General features: G+C 40.2%; 2 protein-coding genes across 4 annotated transcripts in view; one reads left to right on the top strand and one right to left on the bottom strand.

Moving 5' to 3' along the window:
• Ptcd2 (pentatricopeptide repeat domain 2) overlaps window positions 1–17,122 on the bottom strand; it is a 29,945-nt gene extending 12,823 nt beyond the window's left edge. For all 3 annotated transcript variants that reach the window (XM_070031324.1, XM_070031325.1, XM_070031326.1), the window contains exons 1-7: window positions 16,979–17,122; window positions 15,479–15,571; window positions 12,401–12,530; window positions 9,579–9,696; window positions 5,660–5,738; window positions 5,084–5,175; window positions 610–723 (exon numbers count right to left, since the gene is read on the bottom strand). In XM_070031324.1, coding sequence (XP_069887425.1) covers window positions 610–723; window positions 5,084–5,175; window positions 5,660–5,738; window positions 9,579–9,696; window positions 12,401–12,530; window positions 15,479–15,571; window positions 16,979–17,102 — 750 coding nt within the window. In that variant the 5' untranslated portion in view covers window positions 17,103–17,122. The remainder of the gene's footprint in view (window positions 1–609; window positions 724–5,083; window positions 5,176–5,659; window positions 5,739–9,578; window positions 9,697–12,400; window positions 12,531–15,478; window positions 15,572–16,978) is intronic.
• A 145-nt stretch (window positions 17,123–17,267) lies between these two features.
• The window catches only part of Mrps27 (mitochondrial ribosomal protein S27), an 84,027-nt gene continuing 77,911 nt past the window's right edge, over window positions 17,268–23,383 (top strand). Inside the window, exons 1-2 of the mRNA XM_070031321.1 lie at window positions 17,268–17,344; window positions 21,983–22,060. Of these exons, the coding sequence (XP_069887422.1) occupies window positions 17,269–17,344; window positions 21,983–22,060 (154 nt within the window). The 5' untranslated portion in view covers window position 17,268. The remainder of the gene's footprint in view (window positions 17,345–21,982; window positions 22,061–23,383) is intronic.

Raw genomic sequence — 23,383 nt, 5'->3', positions numbered from 1 at the left:
TTTTAATAGGACATCTTAGAAGTAGGCTTCAAGGCAATCTAACAGAGGAGGTACTTGAGGTAGAATTCTAGCTCATTGTCCCTTCACTGAGGTCTGATTGAATAGAGGTCTCCCTTCTTTGGGCCTCAGCTACCTCCAACTGAGTTTAGTGAGTGGGAGAACTAAATGAATGCCAAAGCCTCAATCAAACCATACTTAGAACTCAACAGCTGGGTCTGACTCTGAAACCTCCTTGTAGCAATGGGCTGTCTGCGTAAGTTTACAGTCATATCAGCTTTGGAGAACAAGAAGACAAACTTCTCTGAGAATATTACACAGTAACTACTTGCAAAATCACTTTCAGAGTGCAGCTTTCCTCCTTGACTCTCCACAGGATCTTGGTCAACTCATTCTAAATAGAAATATATGTTGGGTTCTCAAATATACATAAAATTCTTTTTGGGCATAGGTGGAAGTGTAGGTTGCCATAGCAACCAATCTCTGGCTCTCTTTGAGGGACTGTTTCTTTTCAATACAATGAGAAGGAAAAAAAGTAAATTAAAAAGCAAGAATGAACAAAAGTGAAGCATGTCTACTCCCAATTCACTTACATGTTCCCCAAAACCTTACCTGTTTCAGCGCTAGTGCCACAATAAAGCACATTGCTCTCCTGGTGAGAACCTCTCCTTTCATTAAGGCTTCTTCTCTTAATGTATTGCAGATTTTAAAAGATTCTGGGCTATTCTGCGAGGAAACAATAAATGTCATGAGCCTTCAAGTTTAATGACATTATTAATAGTATTTCAGGTTTTCCGATGTAAAAATTTCCTTAAACCATTTAAAAGAATCAAGCTCCAGGGGCTGGGAAGGTGGCTCAGTGGTAGAGTGCTTGCCTTGCATGCCTGAGGCCCTGGGTTCGATTCCTCAGCACCACATTAAGCAAAAAGAAAAAAGCTGGAAGTGGCACTGTGGCTCAAGTGGTAGAGCGCTAGCCTTAAGCTGAAGAGCTGAGGGACAGCGCCCAGGCCCAGAGTTCAGGCCCCACGACCGGACCCAAAAAAAAAAAAAAAAAGAATCAAGCTCCATACAGAGTCTATTTGCAAATATACCAAGTTATCTATGTATTTTTCTTTCTTTCTTTTTTTTAACCTTTTTTTTTTCAGGTCTGAGACCAGGACTTGAACCCAGTACCTGACACTTTTGCTCACTGGGTAGTGCTCTATAACTGAGCCACACTTCCAACCCCTAAATCTTTATTTTTTTAAATTATTTCTTTCGGGGCTGGGAAGGTGGCTCAGTGGTAGAGTGCTTGCCTCACATGCATGAGGCCCTGGGTTCGATTCCTCAGCACCACATAAGCAGAAAAAGCTGGAAGTGGCGCTGTGGCTCCAGTGGTATAGCACTAGCCTTGAGCTGAAGAGCTGAATGACAGTGCGCAGGCCCAGAGTTCAGGCCCCATGACTGGCAAAAAAAAAAAAAAAAAAAAATTCTGTCATGGAACAGTTTCACTAAGCAAACATTAATGTCTGTGTGTCTAGCAGGCTAGTTTCTAAACACAGTCCTCATAATGTATAAGTATAATTGTTATACTATATATATATATGCAATATATTATTCTAAATAATACAGTAATGCTTAATAACACCAGGAATTTTTTCTTACAATGAATCTCCATTCTGAGACTATCTAGATAAATCTAGTATCTGGAAACACAGTGCAAATTTGAGCATAAATTATTTGAGAATGTCATGAAAACAAAAGCCTTAAAAAAAAAACCACTCAAATCTGAGCAACACACACACACACACACACACACACAAAGCAGCAAGACATCAATGGTAAACAAGACATCAACTGTAGCTGAATAAGGTTCATGACATGGTTCACTGAATCAGATAAGAGGCTGTTTCTGGAGATGACTTGGAATCTGTAGGGGCTGACTCAGCTCCATTTTCTGACCAGTCTTGGGCATGACCCAGGGGAAAAGTAGTCGAATTAAATTCTCCTCCCTTCAACTCACACTTGGGGAGGCATCCCTAAGTAGGTCAGAAAAGCAGGACCCATGGTGCTGAATAACTGACATTCTGCTGTTGTGCATTTTCTTGGTGTTCTACTTTACAAAATCAGAATGATGTATGATTGGAAAGGATTTTTTTAATCCAGAATGAGCAAATCATAGCCTTGTGGCCAAATCTAGCCATCAGCTAAGATAGGGTTTTGAATTCTTTTTTTTTTTTTTTGTCCAGTCACGGGGCCTGAACTCTGGGCCTGGGCGCTGTTCCTCAGCTCTTCAGCTCAAGGCTAGCGCTCTACCACTTGAGCCACAGCGCTACTTCCGGCTTTTTTCTTTTTGCTTATGTGGTGCTGAGGAATCAAACCCAGGGCCTCAGGCATGCAAGGCAAGTGCTCTACCACTGAGCTACCTTCCCAGCCCAGGGTTCTGAATTCTTTATGTTTGTCAGGGTGGTGGTGGAGGGCGGGGGGGAGGAAGGTTGGGGGGGGGGTTGTGAACTCAGAACCTTGTGCTTGCTAAGGCAGGCAGTCTTATTGCTGAGCCACAGCTCTAGCCTCATTTTTCTCTGGTTGCTTTGGGGGTAAGGTCTCTCTCCTGGCCTGGATGCACACCTGGGTGTGATCTGCCTAAATTTAGACTTTCTTTTGTAGTGAGGATAACAGGAGCATGCTACCAGGTCCAGCTCTTCATTATGAAAGGGTCTTGAGAACTTTATTGCCTGAGCTGGCCTTCAAAAGTAATTCTCTCTAGGATAGAGGGAGGGAAAGGGTGATACCGTAAAAAAAAAAAAAAAAAATGTACTCTTCACCTCTGTATATCAGCTTCATAATAAAAAAAAACAACAACACATTTTTTCTTTTTTTAAAAAGCAATTCTCTCTATTTCAGCCTCCTGAGTAGCTAGGATTACAGGTGTGAGCCACTGGCACCCAGCTGAAAGCCAAAAATGTTTATTATGTTCTCTTACAGTAGGGGAAAGAAAAAAATCTAACTATCTCCAAATCAGTTTACAAATAAGACAAGGGTAGGCTAGGCCTGGTGGTACAGGCTTGCAATTCCAGTACATGGGAGACTGAGACAGAAGGATCTCAAAATCAAGGCTAGCCTGGACTATAATGCAACACTCTATCTCAAAAATAAATAAGTAAGAAAAAGAGAAGGAAAAGATGAAAGAAAAAGAGAAAGCCAGATGAACTGATGTGAGTGAGTAGTTGTTCAAAGCTAGTCATTACAAAAGTGGAGATTAGAGTTTCTCAGTTTCCAGTCTGGTTTCTGTTGCACTGTATGCACGCCTTAGGGGAAGTTGTTTTGTTTCTGTTTTTTTGTATACAATTTTACATGAACAACTTCATTAACTTTTAATGAAAATTAGAACTTTTTTGGGTTCTTCTGACAATTTTTTTTTTAATCTTAAATCGCTTTTTCTTCAAGAAAGCCATCTTTGGAGTTAAATATGACTTTTAACACATTTGCTAGCTTGATTCTAATCCTGATATATTCTTTCAGTTCAAACCCACAGTCTTTAAAAGTAGTTTCAAGTTAAGGAAAGTTCATTTTCTTGCAGTTCGGTTCTATGAAAAACTTATATCTACCACTGGAAGTCATGGTCCAGGAGTGAAGCTATCACATACTAGAACTTCAGGAGCAATTGGAAAGTCTTTGTGAATACTCTCATTGGTTGGTATTACCTGAAAATGCAGTCCTGAAAAATGTGGCCTCTCTACACATATATGTCTTTTTTCAAATGAGAGAGCAATTTTTTAAAAAAAGAGGGTGCTGAGGTTTGATCACCAAAAATCAGCACAATGAAAACAACTATAATGAATAGTACTAGAATTCAAATTAACAGATGTTTTAAAGAAGTGACAGTATTCAGTTCCATTTTGAATACCACATTACAAAAGAATTGCTTTTAAACATAAAAAAAGGATTAAGGGAAAATAAAAAGACTAAACTGTTCAATGACTCTGTTTGATCCTGATAAACTTCAACCACATCTTCTTTCTCCATTCCCAGTTCTTTTGGAGTATAATTATTAGAAATTCTCTGGCCTTCAAAGAGAACCCTGTCTTTGACAGTAAGATTTTTGACTTTCTTAAGATGTCTTGTCATTTTCACTTTGAAGTGAATCTCATTGCAATCATGGTCAATGACTTTGAATTTAATGTATTCTTCTTCTGTATGCCCCCAATACTCAGTTGAAGGTTTGCCTCCTTGTCAGACATGGTGGCAGTGATTTAACCTGGGGGTCTCCCTACAACAGTGGCCTCAAGCAGGCAGAACCTTTACAAATTCTTTTAGAGAAGTTCTTCAATGACCCCTGCTCTATTCTCTTGTTTGAGGTTCTTTATTTTCAGTTAAAAAAAAAGTTTCATTATCCAGGTATACAAAGTCTAAATGGTATGAATAAATACTGAACTTAAATTTTTTTCAGTTATCGTTCATTCATTTGGTAAGTACTAAAGAAATAGTTTCTATGTGCTAGATGTAATCCTGGTAATGACATTAAGCATTTTTAAGTCCTGGATTTTAGCCTCAAAGGGTTCATTTTAATGTCATGCACCATTATTAAAGGCTTGTTGAATACCAACAGACTCATGCTCTAAAGAGGTAGATGGAATCTCCATCTACTAAGCACAGTATCAGGCAGAGTCAGAAATACAATAAGTGACACAAATAGGGGAAAAGGATAGTGAGGGAGATGATGTTGCCCTTAGCTACAGTGATCATGAAAAACTTCACAGATGAAGCTAAACTAATCTAAACTTGGCCCCAGAAGCTTCTAAGATTTCTAGAGGTGAGAATAAGAAAAGACAAATCTAGTAGTCTAGCATATAAGACTACTCTGGAGTAGTACTGAAACATCACAACTGTCTTTTGCTACTATTTACATGATTATCAGAGAAGGGTCAAGATGATCATTAGTTCCTCCATGATAAAACTGTCTGACAAGACTTGAGCTTTCTAAAACCAAATACATTTAAAATGGAAATATTTGTAATATATAGAAAGCAAACTTGGGCAAAATTGGGCAGAGAGAGATAAAAACATTATATATAAGGCCCTGAAGGTTAAGAAGAAACAATCTTACCAGTTTGTAGCAAATTGCAAATGCAAGCACATAGGTATCTTTGATGAACTTCACATCTTGATTTTTCATCTCTAGCAATACTTCCAGTGCACCTGTGAACAGAGACCACAGTGGTGTTAAAACACAGGCATAGCTAGCTTCCACAGTTCTACTCTTGCCAGTACCAGCAGTGAAAAGTATATTTTAGCATGCTAAAAGCTATTCTCCAAGTCATAGTGACACTTCAGGTTTTCTGGTGGTTAACTGTAGATAAAAGTCTCACAGACTTTCCTGCCCAGGCTGGCTTCAAACCTCGATCCTCAGATCTCAGCTTCCTGAGTAGCTAGGATTCTAAGTGTGAGCCACCTGCACCTTGCAGACCTAACGTTTTAAATATAAAATTTTAGCAAAAGCAAAATCTGAAGCTGTTTAAGGTGTGACATAAAATGCAACATTTTCAAACTTAATGAATAAGGTTTCCATAATTTTACCTCTCATAAGGAATACAAGGATCATTTCTGTTTGGGCCATTTTTTCCAATTCCTATACCAGCAAAGGCAGCAGAATTTTCCAGCAACCAAAGATTGTAGTACTTACTTTCATATTTGCCTTTGGTAAATAACATATCCATCAAAATATTGAAAGACGTGGAGTCTGAGAAGAAACCCTGCAAATGCTAATGAAAAAAAAAAACAGGTTGAGACCCATTGTAACAATGAGATGTACAAGACACTGTTGAAAATGAACTTTACAACTTTGTGTCGGGGGAGGAGGTGGGGAGGTGGGAAGGAAAGGGATGGTAGGGGAAAAACAAAGGAGGGGCTAACAATGCTTGATAGGAAATGGACTCATTACCTTGCTTATGTAACTGTAACCCCTCTGTACAGTATCTTTACAATAAAAATATATTTTAAAAAACACAGGTTGATTAAAATTTGAAACTGTTAAGGGTTATATATAAATATTTTTTACCTTTTCTATCCAGCTCTTATTTTGTTGAATACTTTTTAATTTAGCTCCTGAATTCTCTATAATCTGATCTACCAAGGATTTATTTCTGAACAAGTTCAACTGCTGTCTACTGTCTTGGCTGTCATGCTTTGGGAATGATGCACTGAAAAAGAGGCAAGAGATCTCTTTGTTTTATAAATACAGAGAAGAACATCTGCCCTAAATGTGGCTCTATTATGCTCAAAATAAGCATCTGAATCAATTAACAAGTAACCCTGAAAGTAGCCCTGAAGCCTGGGAACCAATTATACTATGAAATGGAAACTATCATTTGAGAACTAGGCTGAGGGATTCCTCCTTTCACAAACAGGTAATACAGAACTGGTTACAAACTTTTGAAAATAATGTGCAATGGTTCTCGATGCTACTCAGCTTTTTTTGTTATTATTTCTATTTATTTATTTATTTTTGTGCTAGTCCTGGGTCTTGAACTCAAGAGCCTGGGTACTGTTCCTTTGTGCTTAAGGCTAATGCTCTATCACCTGAGCTATAGTTCTACTTCTAGCTTTTAGATGGTAAATGATCTGTTGTTTTTTTCTTTTGTGATCCTCAGATCTCATCCTCTTGATTAGCCAGAATTACATGTGTAAGCCACATCATCTGAGTTTTAAACTGAGGTCCTTGCAAATTGCTAGGCCGGCACTCTACCACTTGTGCTATACCTCCAGCCCTTTTTGATTTAGTTATTTTTGAAATACAGCCTCACTTTCATCCCTGGGCTGTCCTGGACCATGATCTTCCTATTCATACTTCCTAACAGAGGTGACAGTGCAATAATACTATGTCTCTAACTATTGGCTAAGATGGAACTTTGCAACATTTTTACCCTGACTTGCCTTGACTGCAATCTTATGGATCTTAATTTCTACTTTACAAGTGGCTAGGATTACAAACATGAACTACTGTAGCCAACACCTGATACTCAACATTTCTTTCAACTGTTATTTATTTTTAATGACAATAAAGACTGCATCTATTTATTACATACATATGGTTTTGGATAGACATTATGGAATAGTTAAGTCAAATTAACATGTATTACTTCATATTCTTCTACTTCCTTGTGGTAAAACACTTAAAATCTACTCGCATCACAATTTTAAATATTTAATTACTTAATGTATTTGTTTATTGGGCTAGTACTGGGATTTAAACTCAGGGCCTGGACACTGTCCTTAGCATTTTCCCTCAAGGTTGGTACTCTATCACTTAAATCACAACTCCATTTTCAGCGTTATGCTGGTTAACTGGAGATAATGAATCTTATAGAATTTCCTGCCAATGCTGCCTTCGAATGCAATCATCAGATCTCAGACATTTTTTTTGTCAGTCATGGGGCTTGAACTCTGGGCCTGGGTGCTGTCCCTCAGCTCTTCAGCTCAAGGCTAGTGCTCTAACACTTGAGCCACAGTGCCACTTCTGGCTTTCTGGTGGCTAATTAGAGATAAAGTCTCACAGATTTTCCTGTCTAGGCTGGCTTTGAACCATGATCTCAGCCTCCTGAGTAGCTAGGATTACAGGTGTGAGCCACTGGCACCTGGCTATCAGTCATTTAAGATATATAACTTATTAACTGTTAATTTCTTCTAGATCAAATTGTGTAGTCTTGGATCAATATCTTCTTCAGCCATCCTTCTAACACTGTGAGTGCTATAATAATATGATACATAATATTCAAAGATGCCATTCAAAGGACTCAAGTTTAAAAGGCTCAAATTTCTTCTTTTGTGAGTCTATTCTAGATGAAAATGAAGAAATGAGAAGATAATACACTCTTCTTTAACCTCTAGTTGGATTTATAATCTAGGAGAGCTAAAATTGTGGTGGGAGAGACAACAAACAAGCAAATAAGCAAGTTAAAATAAAAAGCTATGCAATTTGAGGTACCAACAGGGCTATAACAAACAGAAAAACAGGATAAAGAGAGAGAAGAGAGTGGGGATGTAGTAAGACTTCAGATGAGTGTCATTGGTGGAGCAGAATTAGTCTTAAGTCACTCATTCTTGATTCAGTTCATTGTACTCCTCTAGAAAGTTTACTAAGACATGAACTTCTCATACCCAAGTAGTTTAAAAACACTTTACTTATATTTATTTAAATTTGTTTTTATTGTTATACTCATGACTTCTGCTTATTAAAATGAAACTTTTCTTTCCCTTTAATTACAACATTAAAGCAAGTTTATTAAAAATAGTTAAACACTAGTGGCTCACACCTGCAATGCTACTATTCAGAAGACCTGAAAACTGAGGTTCAAAGTCATCCCAGGAAGACAAATCTAAGAAACTCTGATCTCTGATTAACCAGCAAAAGCCAGAAATGGAGGTATAACTCAAGTGGTAGAGTACCAGCCTTGAATGAAAAAGCAAAGCCAAAGCTGGGCCCTGAGTTCAAGCCCCAGTATCAGCACAAAAACAACACCAAACAACACAAATAAAGTAAAAAGTGAGTTTTTAGAAATTCGAAACCTGCAGTTTAGTCTCCAGACTTTTCATAGACAGTACAGTGCATTATTTCTTGTTTAAGAAAAGAAGATCAATTATTAGTACTAGTCTGAAACTACCTTTAATATATACTTACTAATATACCTTGGTCATCTAGGGTGTCTTAAAGAAGGACATGTAATCTAAGAACTCTTGATACTGAGGCAAGAGAATCTGAAGTACAAGACCACAATGGGCCACATATCAAGGTACTGTTTTTTAAACAACCAAATAAACAACAGCCAAGCTAAAGATAAATACTTCTGTCATGAAGAGAACACTATATGAAAAGTAAGAGAAGAACAAAATAAATCGTTATGGGGGGTTCCTAAATGCACTAACATGTACATGGTGTCTAGCATCTATCTCAAAATTTAATAAGTGTTTCTTACTGTGGATGAATGTATAATACCCTCGAGGTCCCAGTGGCATCTTCTGTAGAAGGGAAATAGCAACTATTACCTACCTCCTCAGAGCCACTGTGGGAAACAATGAAGTATGCCAAGGGCTTAAGCACAATGCTGACTACGTAGTAGATATTCAATAAATAATTACAAAAGCAATTTTTTTTAATCAAATGAAAAAACATTTTGGAAAATGGGCAAGTAGTTTACAAATGTAGTGTTTGATCAAAAATAAATATTCAACAACAAGAAAGCACAGATGCAGGACAGAACAGCAGTCATAAAATGGCAGCCTATGTTAAAGCATATTCCTTTGAAAACTCCTGAGAGGATGCAATGCCCCAGGTCAATACATCCACAGTGGGCAAACATCATGACATCAATACCTATACCTGTAGGTACCTACTTCTTTGACCTGAGACCCACAAGTTCATCATATAAACCAGTTTGAAGCAACCCTCTAAAAATACAGTGATTATCTCATTTATTCAGCACAGGGACCTTTCTCTGACTACTCAATCCAAGTATAATATGCACTGAAAAGATGTCTTTTGTGATATACCAAAAGCACCCTTGAGGAAATCACACAGGCAGGAGAGGGAATCAGGGAATAATAACCTGATCTTTGACGAGCTCCAATGCAGATTCCTCAAGATTCAACTCGTAACACAGCCTCATAAAAAGTGGTCCAAATTTATATTCCCCCACAGTGATATTTCTGTTTTCTGCATGGTACCTGGCAATCAAAGTGATTTAATGAGCCCAAAGGTGTGGCACGGCAGAAGGGAGACACAGACCGTGCTGTGCACTCTGCTTGGTGATGGAGACAGAATAAGAATGACTCTACCTGTAAGGGAAGAAGCAGAAGTTAATACAGCAGGCATTTAAACAGGTTTTTTTCTTTTTTTGTTGGATGTGGGGCCTGAACACTGGGCCTGGGCGATGTCCTTCAGCTCTTCAACTCAAGGCTTTACCATTTGAGCCACAGTGCCACTTCCGGCCTTTTCTGTTAATGTGGTACTGACGAATCAAACCCAGGGCCTCGTGTGTGCCAGGCAAACACTCTACTACTGAGCCACCTTCCCAGCCCTAAACAAACATTTCTTAGAGGCCAACAGTCTGTGAAATAAAATAAAAATGTATATTGTAATCATCTTCTGTATTAAGTAACAACTGGCTGGGAGTGAGTACAGAAATAAGCTAGGGAACAGCCCCACAGGAGAATAAAAGGAAGGAGCTGGGTGATGCTCTGTACTCCCAGGAACTGGGTTCATGCCCACACAAGAAAACAAATAACAAGCCGGGCGCCGGTGGCTCACACCTGTAATCCTAGCTACTGAAGAGGCTGAGATCTGAGGATCACAGTTCAAAGCCAGCCAGGGCAGGAAAGTCCGTGAGACTCTTATCTCCAATAAACCACTAGAAAACCGGAAGTGGCACTATGGCTCAAGCAGTAGAGTGCTTGCCTTGAGCTAAAGAGCTGAGGGACAGCGCCCAAGCCCAGAGTTCAAGTCCCCACAACTGACAAAAAAACAGACAAAAAAACCCCCAAAATAAACCAAATAACATATTTTTAATACATAGCAATCTTTGCTTTTCTAAGCTCAAAAGGCATGTGTGAGCTACAGTCACCTAGCAAAACAAATTAAATACACTTTTGAAAAATAATTTTATTTTTTTTACTGCGGGCACCAGGGCTCAAACTAAAGGTCTTGCATTTTCATTTGGCTTTTTCTACTCAAGGATGGCACTACAATTGAGCCATATCTCCAGTCCAGTTGTTGGCTTTGGGCAACTTAAAGAAAAGTGAGGAATATTACCTGGAGGGTCTCAAATAATTTGCCATTGTCAAGTGAAACAAAAGTTTTGCTTTTTGATAGCTTGACTATAAAATGCTATCATCCTTTTGTAAAAATAATCTGAGACTTTACATTTACAAGACTTAAAAAGTTTGCGTCCTATTACAGTTTGAATTTGGCTTATTTACTAACGGTCTGTGTATCTCAACAGCTATACTGAGAGGTGATATGGATCTTTTAAGAAGTGGAATAAACTGGGAGAGACCTTAGATCAACTGAGAATGCTGCTGCAATGGGAAGGGATTATACTGGTTCCCATATGTCCTACCCTAGTTCTCAGGAGAGGGTTATTATAAAAGCCTGGACCTGCTTCCACAATCTCTGTCTTCCTGTATCAACATGTGATTGGTTATTATCATAATTGCCATCTACCATGATGTGATAGTCAAGAGAATCCTCACCAGAACTGAGCCAGTGTCAGTCCCATGCACTAGAACCCTCAAAACTGTGAGCTAAATATGTATTTTCTCTTCATAAGTAGCTTGCCTCAAGTATTTTGAAAAGTTGACTAATATGCTCTCTGACCACAAAACAGAAACAAAGAATAAATTTTATGCATAATGGTCTCATTGTGACATTATTTGTATTAGTGAAAACTGAAAATAGTAATTCTGATGTCCAACAATAGGGCACAATTAATTAAAATACCTAATATTAATGGAATCTCGTATTCCTAAATATGCAAGACAAATATTTATCCTATATTAATTTAGAAAACAAAATACCAATATACATAATAATAATTGGAGATGTGAAATAAAACATATCAAAAGCATAAATCCTTTGTATGAGAAAAATATGAAAACATTAAATGGGTCTCAAAGATAGCTGCGGTTAGTTCCTTCCCTTCCTGTATGTGTATGTTCCTTCCCTTCCTGTATGTGTACTATCCATCCAGAGGTGGGATCTACTTCTCCCCAGGCTTGGCTTTGGTCTGGCCAGGTAACATGGCCTGGTCAAGACTGGGCCATTTGTGGTCAGCAGTATCTCCACGGTCTGACAGTTTCTAGACATGTTTTGGTTAGTGCAGCCAGAGCTAGGTTAATGAATGGTGAGGATAATAGGAAGAGGGAGAGGCTGGGATAAAATAGAATGCTGAGTCTCCAAAACTGCAGGTGAAGAAGCCCTAGGATCTCCAGCACCTTCTCTCTCACACAGGAACTCTAATAGTGGCTCAGAAAGGCATAATGGGCTTAAGGACTGAGGAAGGAGAAGAATTAGGAACCCACTATAGGGGTCCACAGAAAAGACACTGAAGCTTGATTTGAACAGGGGATAGGGAAAGGTACTGGGGAGAGGAAACACAATAGAGTTTCTTCTGTTATCAGGAAGACTCCCAAACGTCTGCCCTGTGCAACTGGTTTATATGTTTTCAATATCCTCAACTCCTGTCATGTAAGAAGTAGGAACCCACTAAGTATTAGCACAATGTGTAAGTATAAATGTCCAGAGTTAAAGGTGGGAGGTGGACACGATATCTGGGAGTCATCAGTGTATGAGTCATAGTTAAAATCTTGGATGAGACCACTCTGGGAAAGGAACAGTGAGAAGAGCTGGCAGACTTCTAAGGAAATGCCTTACCTGTAAATGACATTTTTTGCTAGCTCCACATCATCCCGGGACTGACACAAATGAAGCAAAGTTTGCAACTCTTCCTTTAAGATGAGTTTGTTCTGGGTCAATTTGTCTTCCAGTTTTCTAAAATAGGTTTCTGGAAAGTATAGAATAGTGGTCATCATCCAGACAGAGTAAGACTGCAAGAAGTCTGATCTAGGCCACAAGTGCACAGAGAGGGGCTCTGGGCCCATTTGCTGATTCCTCTAGAGCACTCAGGCCAGAGATGGTTCCCAAAGCATACATGCTACAGGCTACATGACCCAAGGTTTTCTCTAAAACATAGCCTCTAGGAACAGTAGAATAAGAAAAGGCATTTTTTTATTTCTTGGATGATCCTTTGATATACTAAAATTTGAGAACTACTATTTCAGAGTTTAGCCCAGGTTTATTGGAGATAAAAGTCTCACTGACTTTCCTGCCTGGGCTGGCTTTGAACTGTGATTCTCAGATCTTAGCCTTCTAAGTAGCTAGGATTGCAGGTGTGAGTCACTGGTGCCTGGCAATTTCCCTCTTTTGAATCCTCTTGGTATCTTTACTATTCAATGGTACATGACAAAAAGACCAATCCTCTAAACAGAAAGCACTCCATCACTAAATAGGTTTGCTGCTCTTTAAAGGACTGGTAGTTTTTGTTTGTGACAAAGGAGAAACAGTGTCTACACAGTGACCTGGAGCCCTGCCTGTGAACTTCACACAGCTCAAAAACAGAAAGGGAAAAATTAAAAGAGAAGTGAAATGCAGACTGAATTAAACAGCAGATAAATATACCCACCCCACTCCCATCTTTGTGTCCCATAGATGGCACTAGGATCAGCGGAATAAGGGAAGACTGATTTCTTTAAGAACAGACAGAGATAGAATGGAGACAGGAAGTGTTAAGCAAGTGTGACATTTAACAGTGAGGAAGGAGAGCTGGTTAGTACCTGCAAAAGTCAACAGGGACAAACAAGATCTATTACAAAAGAGGAAAGAGTCCAGTGCTGGTGGCTCACACCTGTATTTCTAACTACTCAGGAGGCTGAGATCTAAGGATCATGGTTTGAAGCCAGCACAGGCAGAAAAGTCCCTTGTAAGACTCTTAAACTTATGACCTCTGAAGAGTGAAACAATCCATCGAGGCACAGTAAAAGGTGAACAAACAAAGTTTATTTATACTATTTACACCAGAAATGGGTCCTGAGACTTGTCCTAGGCTAGATACCCAGAACCAAGAGCAGTCTCTACCACCAAACCTGACCCCCACCTCCACCCCCACCCCGACCTTATTAGTTGGTCTACAAACCACCAAATTAGTCAGTCTGCAAATCTCCAAACCTCAGACCTCCAAAGCTCCAAAGCTCCAAAGGGGAAGGCTTTTCCCTTTCTTCCCTTCCTCCTTCTCTGCAGGCCCCTCCACTCTCCACAGGCCTGCCCTGCTCTGCTCTAGGAGGAGTGTCTCCACAGGCCTCTCTAGAGGTAGGTCCCAAATGACCTCCAGAGGAAGCCCTGAATGGCCTCCAGAGGAGGTTCTGAATGGCCCCTCAAGGAGGCCCCAAATGGCCTCTCAAGGTTTGCCCTGACCTCCACAGGCCTGCCCTGTTCTGCTCCGGGAGGCTTTCCCCTCCTGCCGTCTCTCCCTCCACTCCTACTACTCTCCTTGCCGCTCTCCCTTCCTCCCTCAGGACTCTAGGTCTTTCTCTTACTCTCCTCTCCTCAGAACTTCAGGTCTCCTCCAGACTCCCCACTCCTCCCTCAGAACTGTTTTCCCCCTAACTTTGCTCCCCGCTCAGAGCACGCAGGCTGCATCCCCAGCATGCCCCATGGGGCAGTGACATCAGCCTCTCAATGTCCTGCTCTGTCCCATGGCCCGGTCTGTGGAGCATGAGGCTCACCTCATGATGCCCTGCCCCTTCCAGCAGGCCAGACCACGGGACCATGCTGCCTATTGGGGCCTCGTTGATTATTGTGGCCCCAGGGGTTATTACATTATCTCCAATTAACTCCTCAAAAACTGGAAGTGGAGCTGTGACTCAAAGTGGTAGAGTGATAGCCTTGAACAAGAGCTCAGGGACCCAGCCCAGGCCCTGAGTTCAAGCCCCATGGCCAACCAAAAAAGTGGGGGGGGGGGGGAATGGAGCCTAGGGTAGTTGGGTTTTACTGGTTTCATTTTATTTTACAATAAAAATTCAAACATATCTTTAGGTAGAGAAAACAATATAATGACCACTCAGCTTGGATAATTACATTATTTTTATTTTATTTTATTTTTCCAGTCCTGGGGCTTGAACTCAGGGCCTGGGCACTGTCCCTGAGCTTCATTTGCTCAGGGCTAGCACTCTACCACTTGAGCCACGGCATCACTTCCAGCTTTTTCTGTTTATGTGGTACTAAGGAATCAAACCCAGGGCTTCACGCATGCTAGGCAAGCACTCTACCCCTAGCCCACATTCCCAACATTCCCTGTTTGTTTTCTCCATATTCCTCAAACTCCACAGTTCATACAAATTTCTGAACCTGTGGAATTTTCCAGCAGAGTAAAAATTATCAAAATGCACATCACAAGCATCACTGTTTTGTTTCCTAAGATTTCATTTCAGATGTTTTTCTTGTTACAAAGAAGTTTAAGTTATCTGGAGTTTGTTTCGTTTGTTTTTTGTTGGTCGTGGGACTTTAATGCAGGGCCTGGGTGCTGTCTCTGAGCTTTTTCCTTCAAGGCTAGAGCTCTACCACTTTAAGCCACAGTGCTACTTCCTGGAGTTTTTAAACTACATAATTCATGTGAATCATTGAGGCCTTTCCATTGCATCTCTACCGGTCTCCCAGCTGATGATGATGATCTAAAAGCCATGTTTTGATCAGCACAGATCTATAGCAGATGGGTTAAAAGTAGAGCTGTAGACTTTATGGTAGTAGCATATGGGATGAAAGGTAGAATAGGAAACTAAATAAATGTTCTCGATTCTATTTATGACACAGGTCATCACTGGAGAGAAGAAACAGGGACAGAGAAAGGAAGTTGAAATAACAGTTGATGAAAAAAAATCAACAAAAAGGTTATGTTACCTTTGGTACCAGGAAGATTATAGGCAGCAACCACCTTCTTCTGTTGAAATTCTTTTAATTTCACAATATTATCTGTAAGTAGGTATCTTTTAGCTAAAAATTAAAAGAAGAAAAGTAACTTAGAATGTTTTATACTTAGTAAATAATGGGAGTACAGCTTGGTCATCTCTAACTAACCTTATTTCTCCTAATATATATAATCAGTTACATTACTTTATCCCTGGGGAAGGGCTGGGGGAGGCCTATCAGAATACAAATTAGGAAGTGGCGCTGTAGCTCAAGTGGTAGAGCGCTCGCCTTGAGCTGAAGAGCTGAGGGACAGCGCCCAGGCCCAGAGTTCAAGCCCCACGACCGACCAAAAAAAAAAAATTATCAACAAGTTTTTTTGGGGGGTTAAAAGCTACAAATTACAGGGTACAGGACTGGCAGTCAGGAAGCAGGGATTTGAAGGACTAGTAAGCTTTCTGCTTTAAGTGCAGTAAAGGAACAACTAAACTCCTAATAGTTTTTATTTAAATGCAAAACAAACCCATTTAGGTTTGGTTTATCTAAGAAGCATCAGCAGGGGTAAAAGCTACTGTGTGTCAGTTGGAACTCTCGATTTTGTCATTTACAAAATGAAGAGGTTATGGCCTTTCAGATCTGGACTTGGTATCCTTAAAATAAAATTAGAAATCACCGATTACAGCTTACTAAGTTTTGGAAATGATATCCTTTCATTAGGATCCTTGGCTGTGCATGAGCTAAAACAGATGGAAGTTTGGCCAAATCATGCACTAAAATTGTGTGGTACAATAGCAGGGAAACAATAATAAACTGCTACGTCTACATATAGAACTGGGGAAATAAGCTCATCAGTTCACTTCCAGCACTGCATATGTGACTACACATACTTTAAGGGGACAATTGCTATTTATTTATGAAAAGGCAGTCCAGTGAAGTGATTTGGTGCTGCTCTCTACCATAGGCCAAGTTCAAATCCTTCCTGTAGCAATCAGTTGTCTGTGACTCTGGGCAGAAGACTTAACCTTATTTCTTTACTCTCCCAATGATGACGTCTGAAGGAACCTAAACAATGTCTGTAAAGCCCTAGAACGATGCCTGATACCAGGTTACAAATATTCTTATTATCCTTCACTACCCTTCTCGAGCCTAACCATTTTTATAAAGAGGCTAAGGGATAATTCCCTGAGCTGAAACCCCAAATTCCAGGAGCCTACTCCATTGATTGCAAACCCAAAAGGGAAGGGAATTCTGGGAGACCAAGTCGATCCCGCGAAGCTGCGCTGTAACCCTCGAGGTCCGGCCCCGGGCGTGCTCCGGGCTCGGGGCGCCGCGAAGGGGGCGCTCTGCTCCCCGGGACCACTGCTGCCTCCCGGGCACAGCCAAGGACGAGGGCCCGCTCCGAGCCAGAGCGCCGCTGCTCCAGACACCCCGCCGGGGCTGAGCGCCCCCTGCTCCTCCTCCCCTCCCTCCTCCACGGCCTGAGGCTGCGGGTACCTCCGACGGGGCAGGGGAGGCGGCAGCGGCCGCAGGTGGTGCCGGAGCCGACCACATCAGAGTAAGCCGAAGCTCGTGGCGCCTGCAGCAGCGCTCGCTCCACACACCGAAAGGCCGCAGCCATAATTCCCTTAGGCCGCACCAAACTGCGGAAGTAGGGGAGGATTGACGCAGAGTAGGCCCTGACAGCGCGGAGCGCCGAACGCGATTCGTCCGCGTCAGGAATGTCCCGCCCCCTCCGCTGACCTTCGCTCCCCCCCGGCCCGGCGTGGCTCTTGGTACGCGCCAAGATGGCGGCCCCCATGGTGCGGCACGGCTTCCTTCAGGCTCGGAGAATGGCCATCCCTCTTCACTTCTCCCCGGCAGGTTGGTAGTTAGCTACCTCGGAGGAAGCTTCGTTGGCCTCCCAACGAAAGTTGAACTGGATGAGAAGAGCGGTGGGGCTTTCAGAAACGGAATAAATGGCCCTGGGGTTTAGTTGCTTGAAAAGCCGTTTGAAAGGGTGTCGGTTTCCACTGAAAAGGGAGACCCACCTTCTTCCCCACGGTCCGGATGCCTGCCAGCCCAGAGGCGGGGGCCAGCCCAGAGGCGGGGGCCAGCCCAGAGGCGGGGGCTTTCCCGGGGGTGGGGTACAGTGTGGTTGGGTTTCCCTGTCAGTTTGTCTTGGGTGATCATGACAGACCTGAATTGTTACCCCTGGGGCTGTGACATTTTTCTCTCTTCTAACGTGTTCCCCACCAGCTCATCACTTGGTCGTCTACACCCTGGTCTTTATGCGTAGAATTTTCCAGTACTAATTCAGTCTGATGACTGGGGTCACAACTCTTGATGAACTCCCTCCCTGCTTCCTGGCCTCCCTGCCTCCCAGCGCCCCTGCCCGCCCACCACCTCCCCCTTCCCTCCCTTCCTTCTCTCCTTTACATCGTTTTCCACCTGTCAATGGCAAATGCTAATAGTTACTGCTTGTAAAATAGTGTCTGGGTTGAATTGCACCGCACCCAAACCTTTAGTGGATCTGGTAATGATAACATTAGGGAAAAGTTATATTTACAAAAGCCAATTTTTTAATGATTTCAGGCGTGTGCCTGAATATTTCATTAAATTACAGCGATTACACGCGATGTTTCCAATGCTTGCAGCAACCAAACTCCTTTAGCCTCTATTAAAAAAAGAAAAGCAACACACATTCTTGCACTTCTTCAGGAAGAAAACTCAACTATGAACTTGAAAGCACTAGAGGTTTTCTGAAGATTAACTGGTTATACTACCTGGTAGTTGGCAAATTAGTGTGCACAATACCTAACGCCTTAGTATTATCTATAGTAGGTACTGTTAGCATTTTCTAATTAAGATTGCTAGTATATTCTTCTGAGACTAAAGACCCTGGATAGCTAATCAGAGACTATCATGGACTGCTTAACTTATTTGGGGCAACCATTCTAACCAGGGAGTGGAAATTTTGATTTTAGTTTGAATTGGTGGACTTCTGGCAAGTTTAACCTATGCATATTCAATAGCACTGATTGTATTTAAAATTTAAACATAAAGTTAAAATTTTAGTTCCATGCCTATGCCTGTGTGGCTCATGCCTGTAATCTTAGCTACAGCTACTCCAAAGACAGAGAAGGATCAAGGTTAGAGGCTAATCTGGGAGGAAAAAGTCATGAGATCCTTGAAAATAATCACTAAAAAGTGGCTAGAGGTGTAATGGTGGTAGTGCATCAGCCTACCAAGCACAAAGCTATGTGTTCAAACCATTCTGCGAGTTGTTCTCCTTTCCCCCTCCCCAGAAATTCAGTTTTGTGGAACTAGTTTTATTTTAGGTGTTCGGTAGACCCATGTGGCTCTCATCATTTTAGAAAGTTACATTGAACAAACACTAGATCATAGGAGCAGTCCAAGGGAAGCAGAGTGAGTACACAGGATAGTACAACACTGACCACTACTATTCTGACCACAAATCCTGACCACTTTGGATTTGGGAATGCTGGCATGTAGCTTGATTTGGAGTAATTGAAACAGTTGATCCATTACAGAAAAAGCGGAGAAACTACTGTGCTTTGTACAAGTTCATGTCAGATCAGTATTTGAAACACTTTGATGCTTCTGTGCATTGTTAGAATGGAGGTACAGAGCTCCAACAATCAAGGGGAAAGGAAAATTAGCTGAGATGGACCTCCCAAATTGATTTATATATGTGAACTGGCTAAAGAAAGGAATCTTACTGTGTACCATTTCATAGTGGATACTAAAACAAATATATGTTCAAACAACCAACTTAAGATAGGCATTATTTTCTGAATTTATGAAGAAAGAGACTGAGGGATACTGTATAATTTGCCCAATTTTCCATAGCATTTATTATTAGCAAGGCAAGGACTCAAAGTTACTTTTTAACATTAAAGCATAAACATAAATCCATTTCCACAATCACATTGGCTGCCATCACAACCAATTTTAGGACATTTTTATCATTCTATAAAGAATTCCCATACTCATTATCAGTCTTCTTTGTCAGCCAGTCTTTCCCAGTTTCTACTCCCAGCCCTAGGCAGCCAACAACCTACCGAGAGAGAGAGAGAGAGAGAGAGAGAGAGAGAGAGAGAGAGAGAGAGAGAGAGAGAGAGAGAGAGAGAGAGAGAGAGAGAGAGAGAGAGAGTATGTGTGTGTGTGTGTGCTGGTACTGAGGGTCTCCTGCTCTTGCTTAGCTTTCTCTGAGGATAGTACTCTGTCACTGCATCCACACCTTCATTAGTGGCTTTTTGCTAGAATTTCTCAGGTTTGTCAGGCTGGCTTCCAACTGAGATCCTTCAACCTCATGCCCCCGAGTAGCTAGGATTATAGGCGTGAGCCTCCAGTACCCAGCTTCCAACAACAATCTACTTTCTGTCTATATATTTGCCTATTCTGATATTTCATATATTTGGAATTAAAATATCTATTTCTTTTGAGATTGACATCTTTTAACGATATCTGTTTATCAACTGATAGATATTTTTGTGTCTACTTTTTATTAGTGATACTGCCAGGAACATTTGTGTACAGCTTTGTGAGGGCACATGTTTTCATTTTTCTTATACATATCTAGGAGTAGAATTATCAGATCCTGTGGTAACTTCATATTATTTTGAAGAACTACCAAACTTTTCCAAAACAGGTGCATCACTTTCCATTCTCACCAACTATGTGTGAGGGTCTAGTTTCTCTGCATCCTCACCAATGCTTGTCATTTTCATTATAGTAACCATAATGAGTCTGATGTCCTATCTCCCTGTGGGTTCCTTTTACTTGTTGGCAAATAATGTTAAGCTCCTTTCCAGAAATGTGCTTATTGACTACTTATGTGCACATAAATATGTATGCACACATTCAGTATTCCATATGTGTTCTGTATCCACTGCTTCAGCCACAAATTGAAAATGTTTTTTCTTTAAATTGCATCTGCACAAAGTTTGTAGTTCAGTCTTTTTTTTTCCTTGTCATTATTCCCTAAACAAAATAGAAAATTATTAATGTAACATTTGTATTACACTAGTTTTCCTTTCCCTTTGATTGTTGGGGCTCTGTACCTCCATTCTAACAATGCATAGAAGCATCAAAGTGTTTCAAATACTGATTTGATATGAACTTGTATAAAGCACAGTAGTTTTCCCCTCTTTTTCTGTAATGGACCAACTGTTTCAACCACTCCAAGTCAATCTACTTAGCAGCATTCCCAAATCCCAAGTGGTAAGAATAGTAGTGGTCAGTGTTGTACTATCCTGTGTACTGAAGTTATGAAGAAAGAGACATTGCACAAGGTGCTAGGAATCCAGCAGGCCCTCCTGTGTGCTGGCACAGATTTGGTTCTTTGAGTTTCTCTTTGTCCTCCTTGGGGGCTGGGTCACTGAGTAAGATACTTCTTTTGCTTTATGTAAAGTAGGAGTCAGTATGTTAGTAAAAGTCACATGAAGATATTTTCATGTCTAATAATATTAATAGTCAGTTAATGAGTTAGACAATAACTCAGCAAGTGCTTTGGGTTCTAGAAAGGAGTTCTAGGGCCAGAAGTGTAGCTCAAGTAGCAGAGTTCCTAGTTGGCAAGCAGAAGACTGTGAGTTCAGTCTCAAAACAGGGTGAGGTGGGAGGTGTCCTAGGGCTCATCTGGGTTATGAAATAGTAGTGTTTACATTTTCTACTTGTTAGAAATCTAATGCTTTTTGTTGTAAACTGAATTGTGAACTGTGTGGTATTGAGATTACAGTGTCATACTAGATTTGTAGATTTTGTGTGTGTGTGTGTGTGTGTGTGTGTGTGCGTGTGTGCGTGCGTGTGTACGCGAACATGAGCGCGAGCACTAGTATGCCAGTCCTGGGGCTTGAACTCAGGGCCTGGGTGCTGTCCTTGAGCTTTTTTTGCTCAAGACTGAAGCTTTACCACTTCAGCCACAGCTTTATTTCCAGCTTTTTGATAGTTAATTGGAGATAACAAATCTTAAGACTTTCCTGTTCTGGTTTCCTTCAAACTGGGATCCTCAGGTCTCAGCCTCCTGAGTAGCTAGGATTACAGGTGTGAGACACCATGCACACAAGCTGAATATCAGAATTTTGGCCCATGTCTGTAGTCCTGTAGTCCTAGCTACTCAGGAGGCTGAGATCTGAGGATCACAATTCAAAGACAATGACTAGGCAAGTTTGTTCATGAGATTCTTATCTCCATAGATCACACACACACACACACACACACACACACACACACACACACACACACACTCAAAATAACAAAATAAATCAAAAGTGAAGCTGTGGCTCAAGGGTTAGAGTGCTAGCTTTGATCCAAAAAGCACAAAAACAGCATCCAGGCCCTGAGTTCAAGCCTGGGGAAAAAAAGCAAAACAACAACAACAACAGCAGCAACAAAAGACATAAAATATATAATCTAGTGGTTGAGAACATGTTTACTAAAGTAAATAAATAAAATTGCTGTGGAATTCGACCTGTTGAGATCCTTGCCATTTTCTCTTAGGTAAGCGATTCCTGCTTTCTGCAGCCTACTCAGACAGCCACAAATGGGAAGCAAGAGAAAAAGAACATTGTCATCTTGGTAGGTATCTTCCTATTGTGTATTCTATCTAGCCCATATGTTTCCTATCAAATACTCAGGTTACAATTAAGAAACAGTACTTTCTGATGATTCAGTTGAGAGAACTATATTTTAAGTCTCATAAAGAATTAGACTTTTTAATTTTAGGTACTTTTTCAGATACCTTGATAACATTGGTGTTTCCATATTTCATTATACATAACTTCAGTTAGGAGTCCACATCTTCTTATGACTTAAATGGATCAAAATTGAGGAAAATTGGGCTGGGAAGGTGGCTCAGTGGTGAGCACTTGCCTTGCATGCATAGAGGCCCTGGGTTCGATTCCTCAGCACCACATAAGCAGAAAAGGCTGGAAGCGATGCTGTGGCTCAAGTAGTAGAGCACTAGCCTTGAGTTCAGTCTCCATGACTGACAAAAAAAAAAATTAGGAAAATTATGTAAATTGTATAAGCTTTTTAAGGAGAAATAGCATAATTTATCTTTGGAAATTTTCATAGCCTTACAATTTTATATGCAATGTCTACATATATATATAAAAATATATGCATATGTATACATATATTTACATGTGTAAAATAAGCATTTAACAAATATAAATTTAACAATAGACAATGAGAAAAGTCAATTTAGGTAATTAATTTAATTTTAATTGCTAGTCATTTATACCAGTTAATTCAAATACTAATTTTTTTCATTTTATACTTTGATATAAATATAAAATTAATTTTGTATTTAACATTTCATCTGGGTCTTTAGAACTGAAAAATAATCAAATTATAATTAACACTATTGTGCTTGACTAAAAAAAATTACTAGCATTTTTAGAACTAAATAGTTAAAACTTGTTTTCAAAAATAACTTCAGTAAGCTCTTACTAGATTAAAAATATGTGACTAAAATGTAATATATTAAATTAAAAACTCAGATAATTCAAAAAACAGTTTAAGATTTTTTTAAATAGAAATTTCAAACAGCAATGTCTTGGAGATTTTGGTCTTGTTATTTTTTATTACACTGAGAAAAATAGAATTACAAAGAAAAAATAGAATTACTAGGGAAGAAAAAATATAATTTCTTTTAAATAACAATTACCTTTACTTCACTTAAAAATAGTTATGGGTTACATTTAAACTTTTATTGTTATAAGGTTATGTATCTCTGACTTACTACACTACAAGCTTTCTCTTCCATCCTATAGCAATTACTATAACAGTATTCTTATGATCAAGAGTGACAGTTCACTTGACAAATTAAACTTTAGTCATTGGTTATATCTACATATCTTTACATAGTTCTGATTTTGCATAGGATTCAAAGAAGTC

Source organism: Dipodomys merriami, unplaced genomic scaffold, assembly GCF_024711535.1.
Source record: "Dipodomys merriami isolate MVZ:Mamm:240054 unplaced genomic scaffold, mDipMer1.0.p SCAF_20, whole genome shotgun sequence".
Taxonomy (NCBI): domain Eukaryota; kingdom Metazoa; phylum Chordata; class Mammalia; order Rodentia; family Heteromyidae; genus Dipodomys; species Dipodomys merriami.
This window is presented reverse-complemented; position numbering and strand designations above follow the sequence as displayed.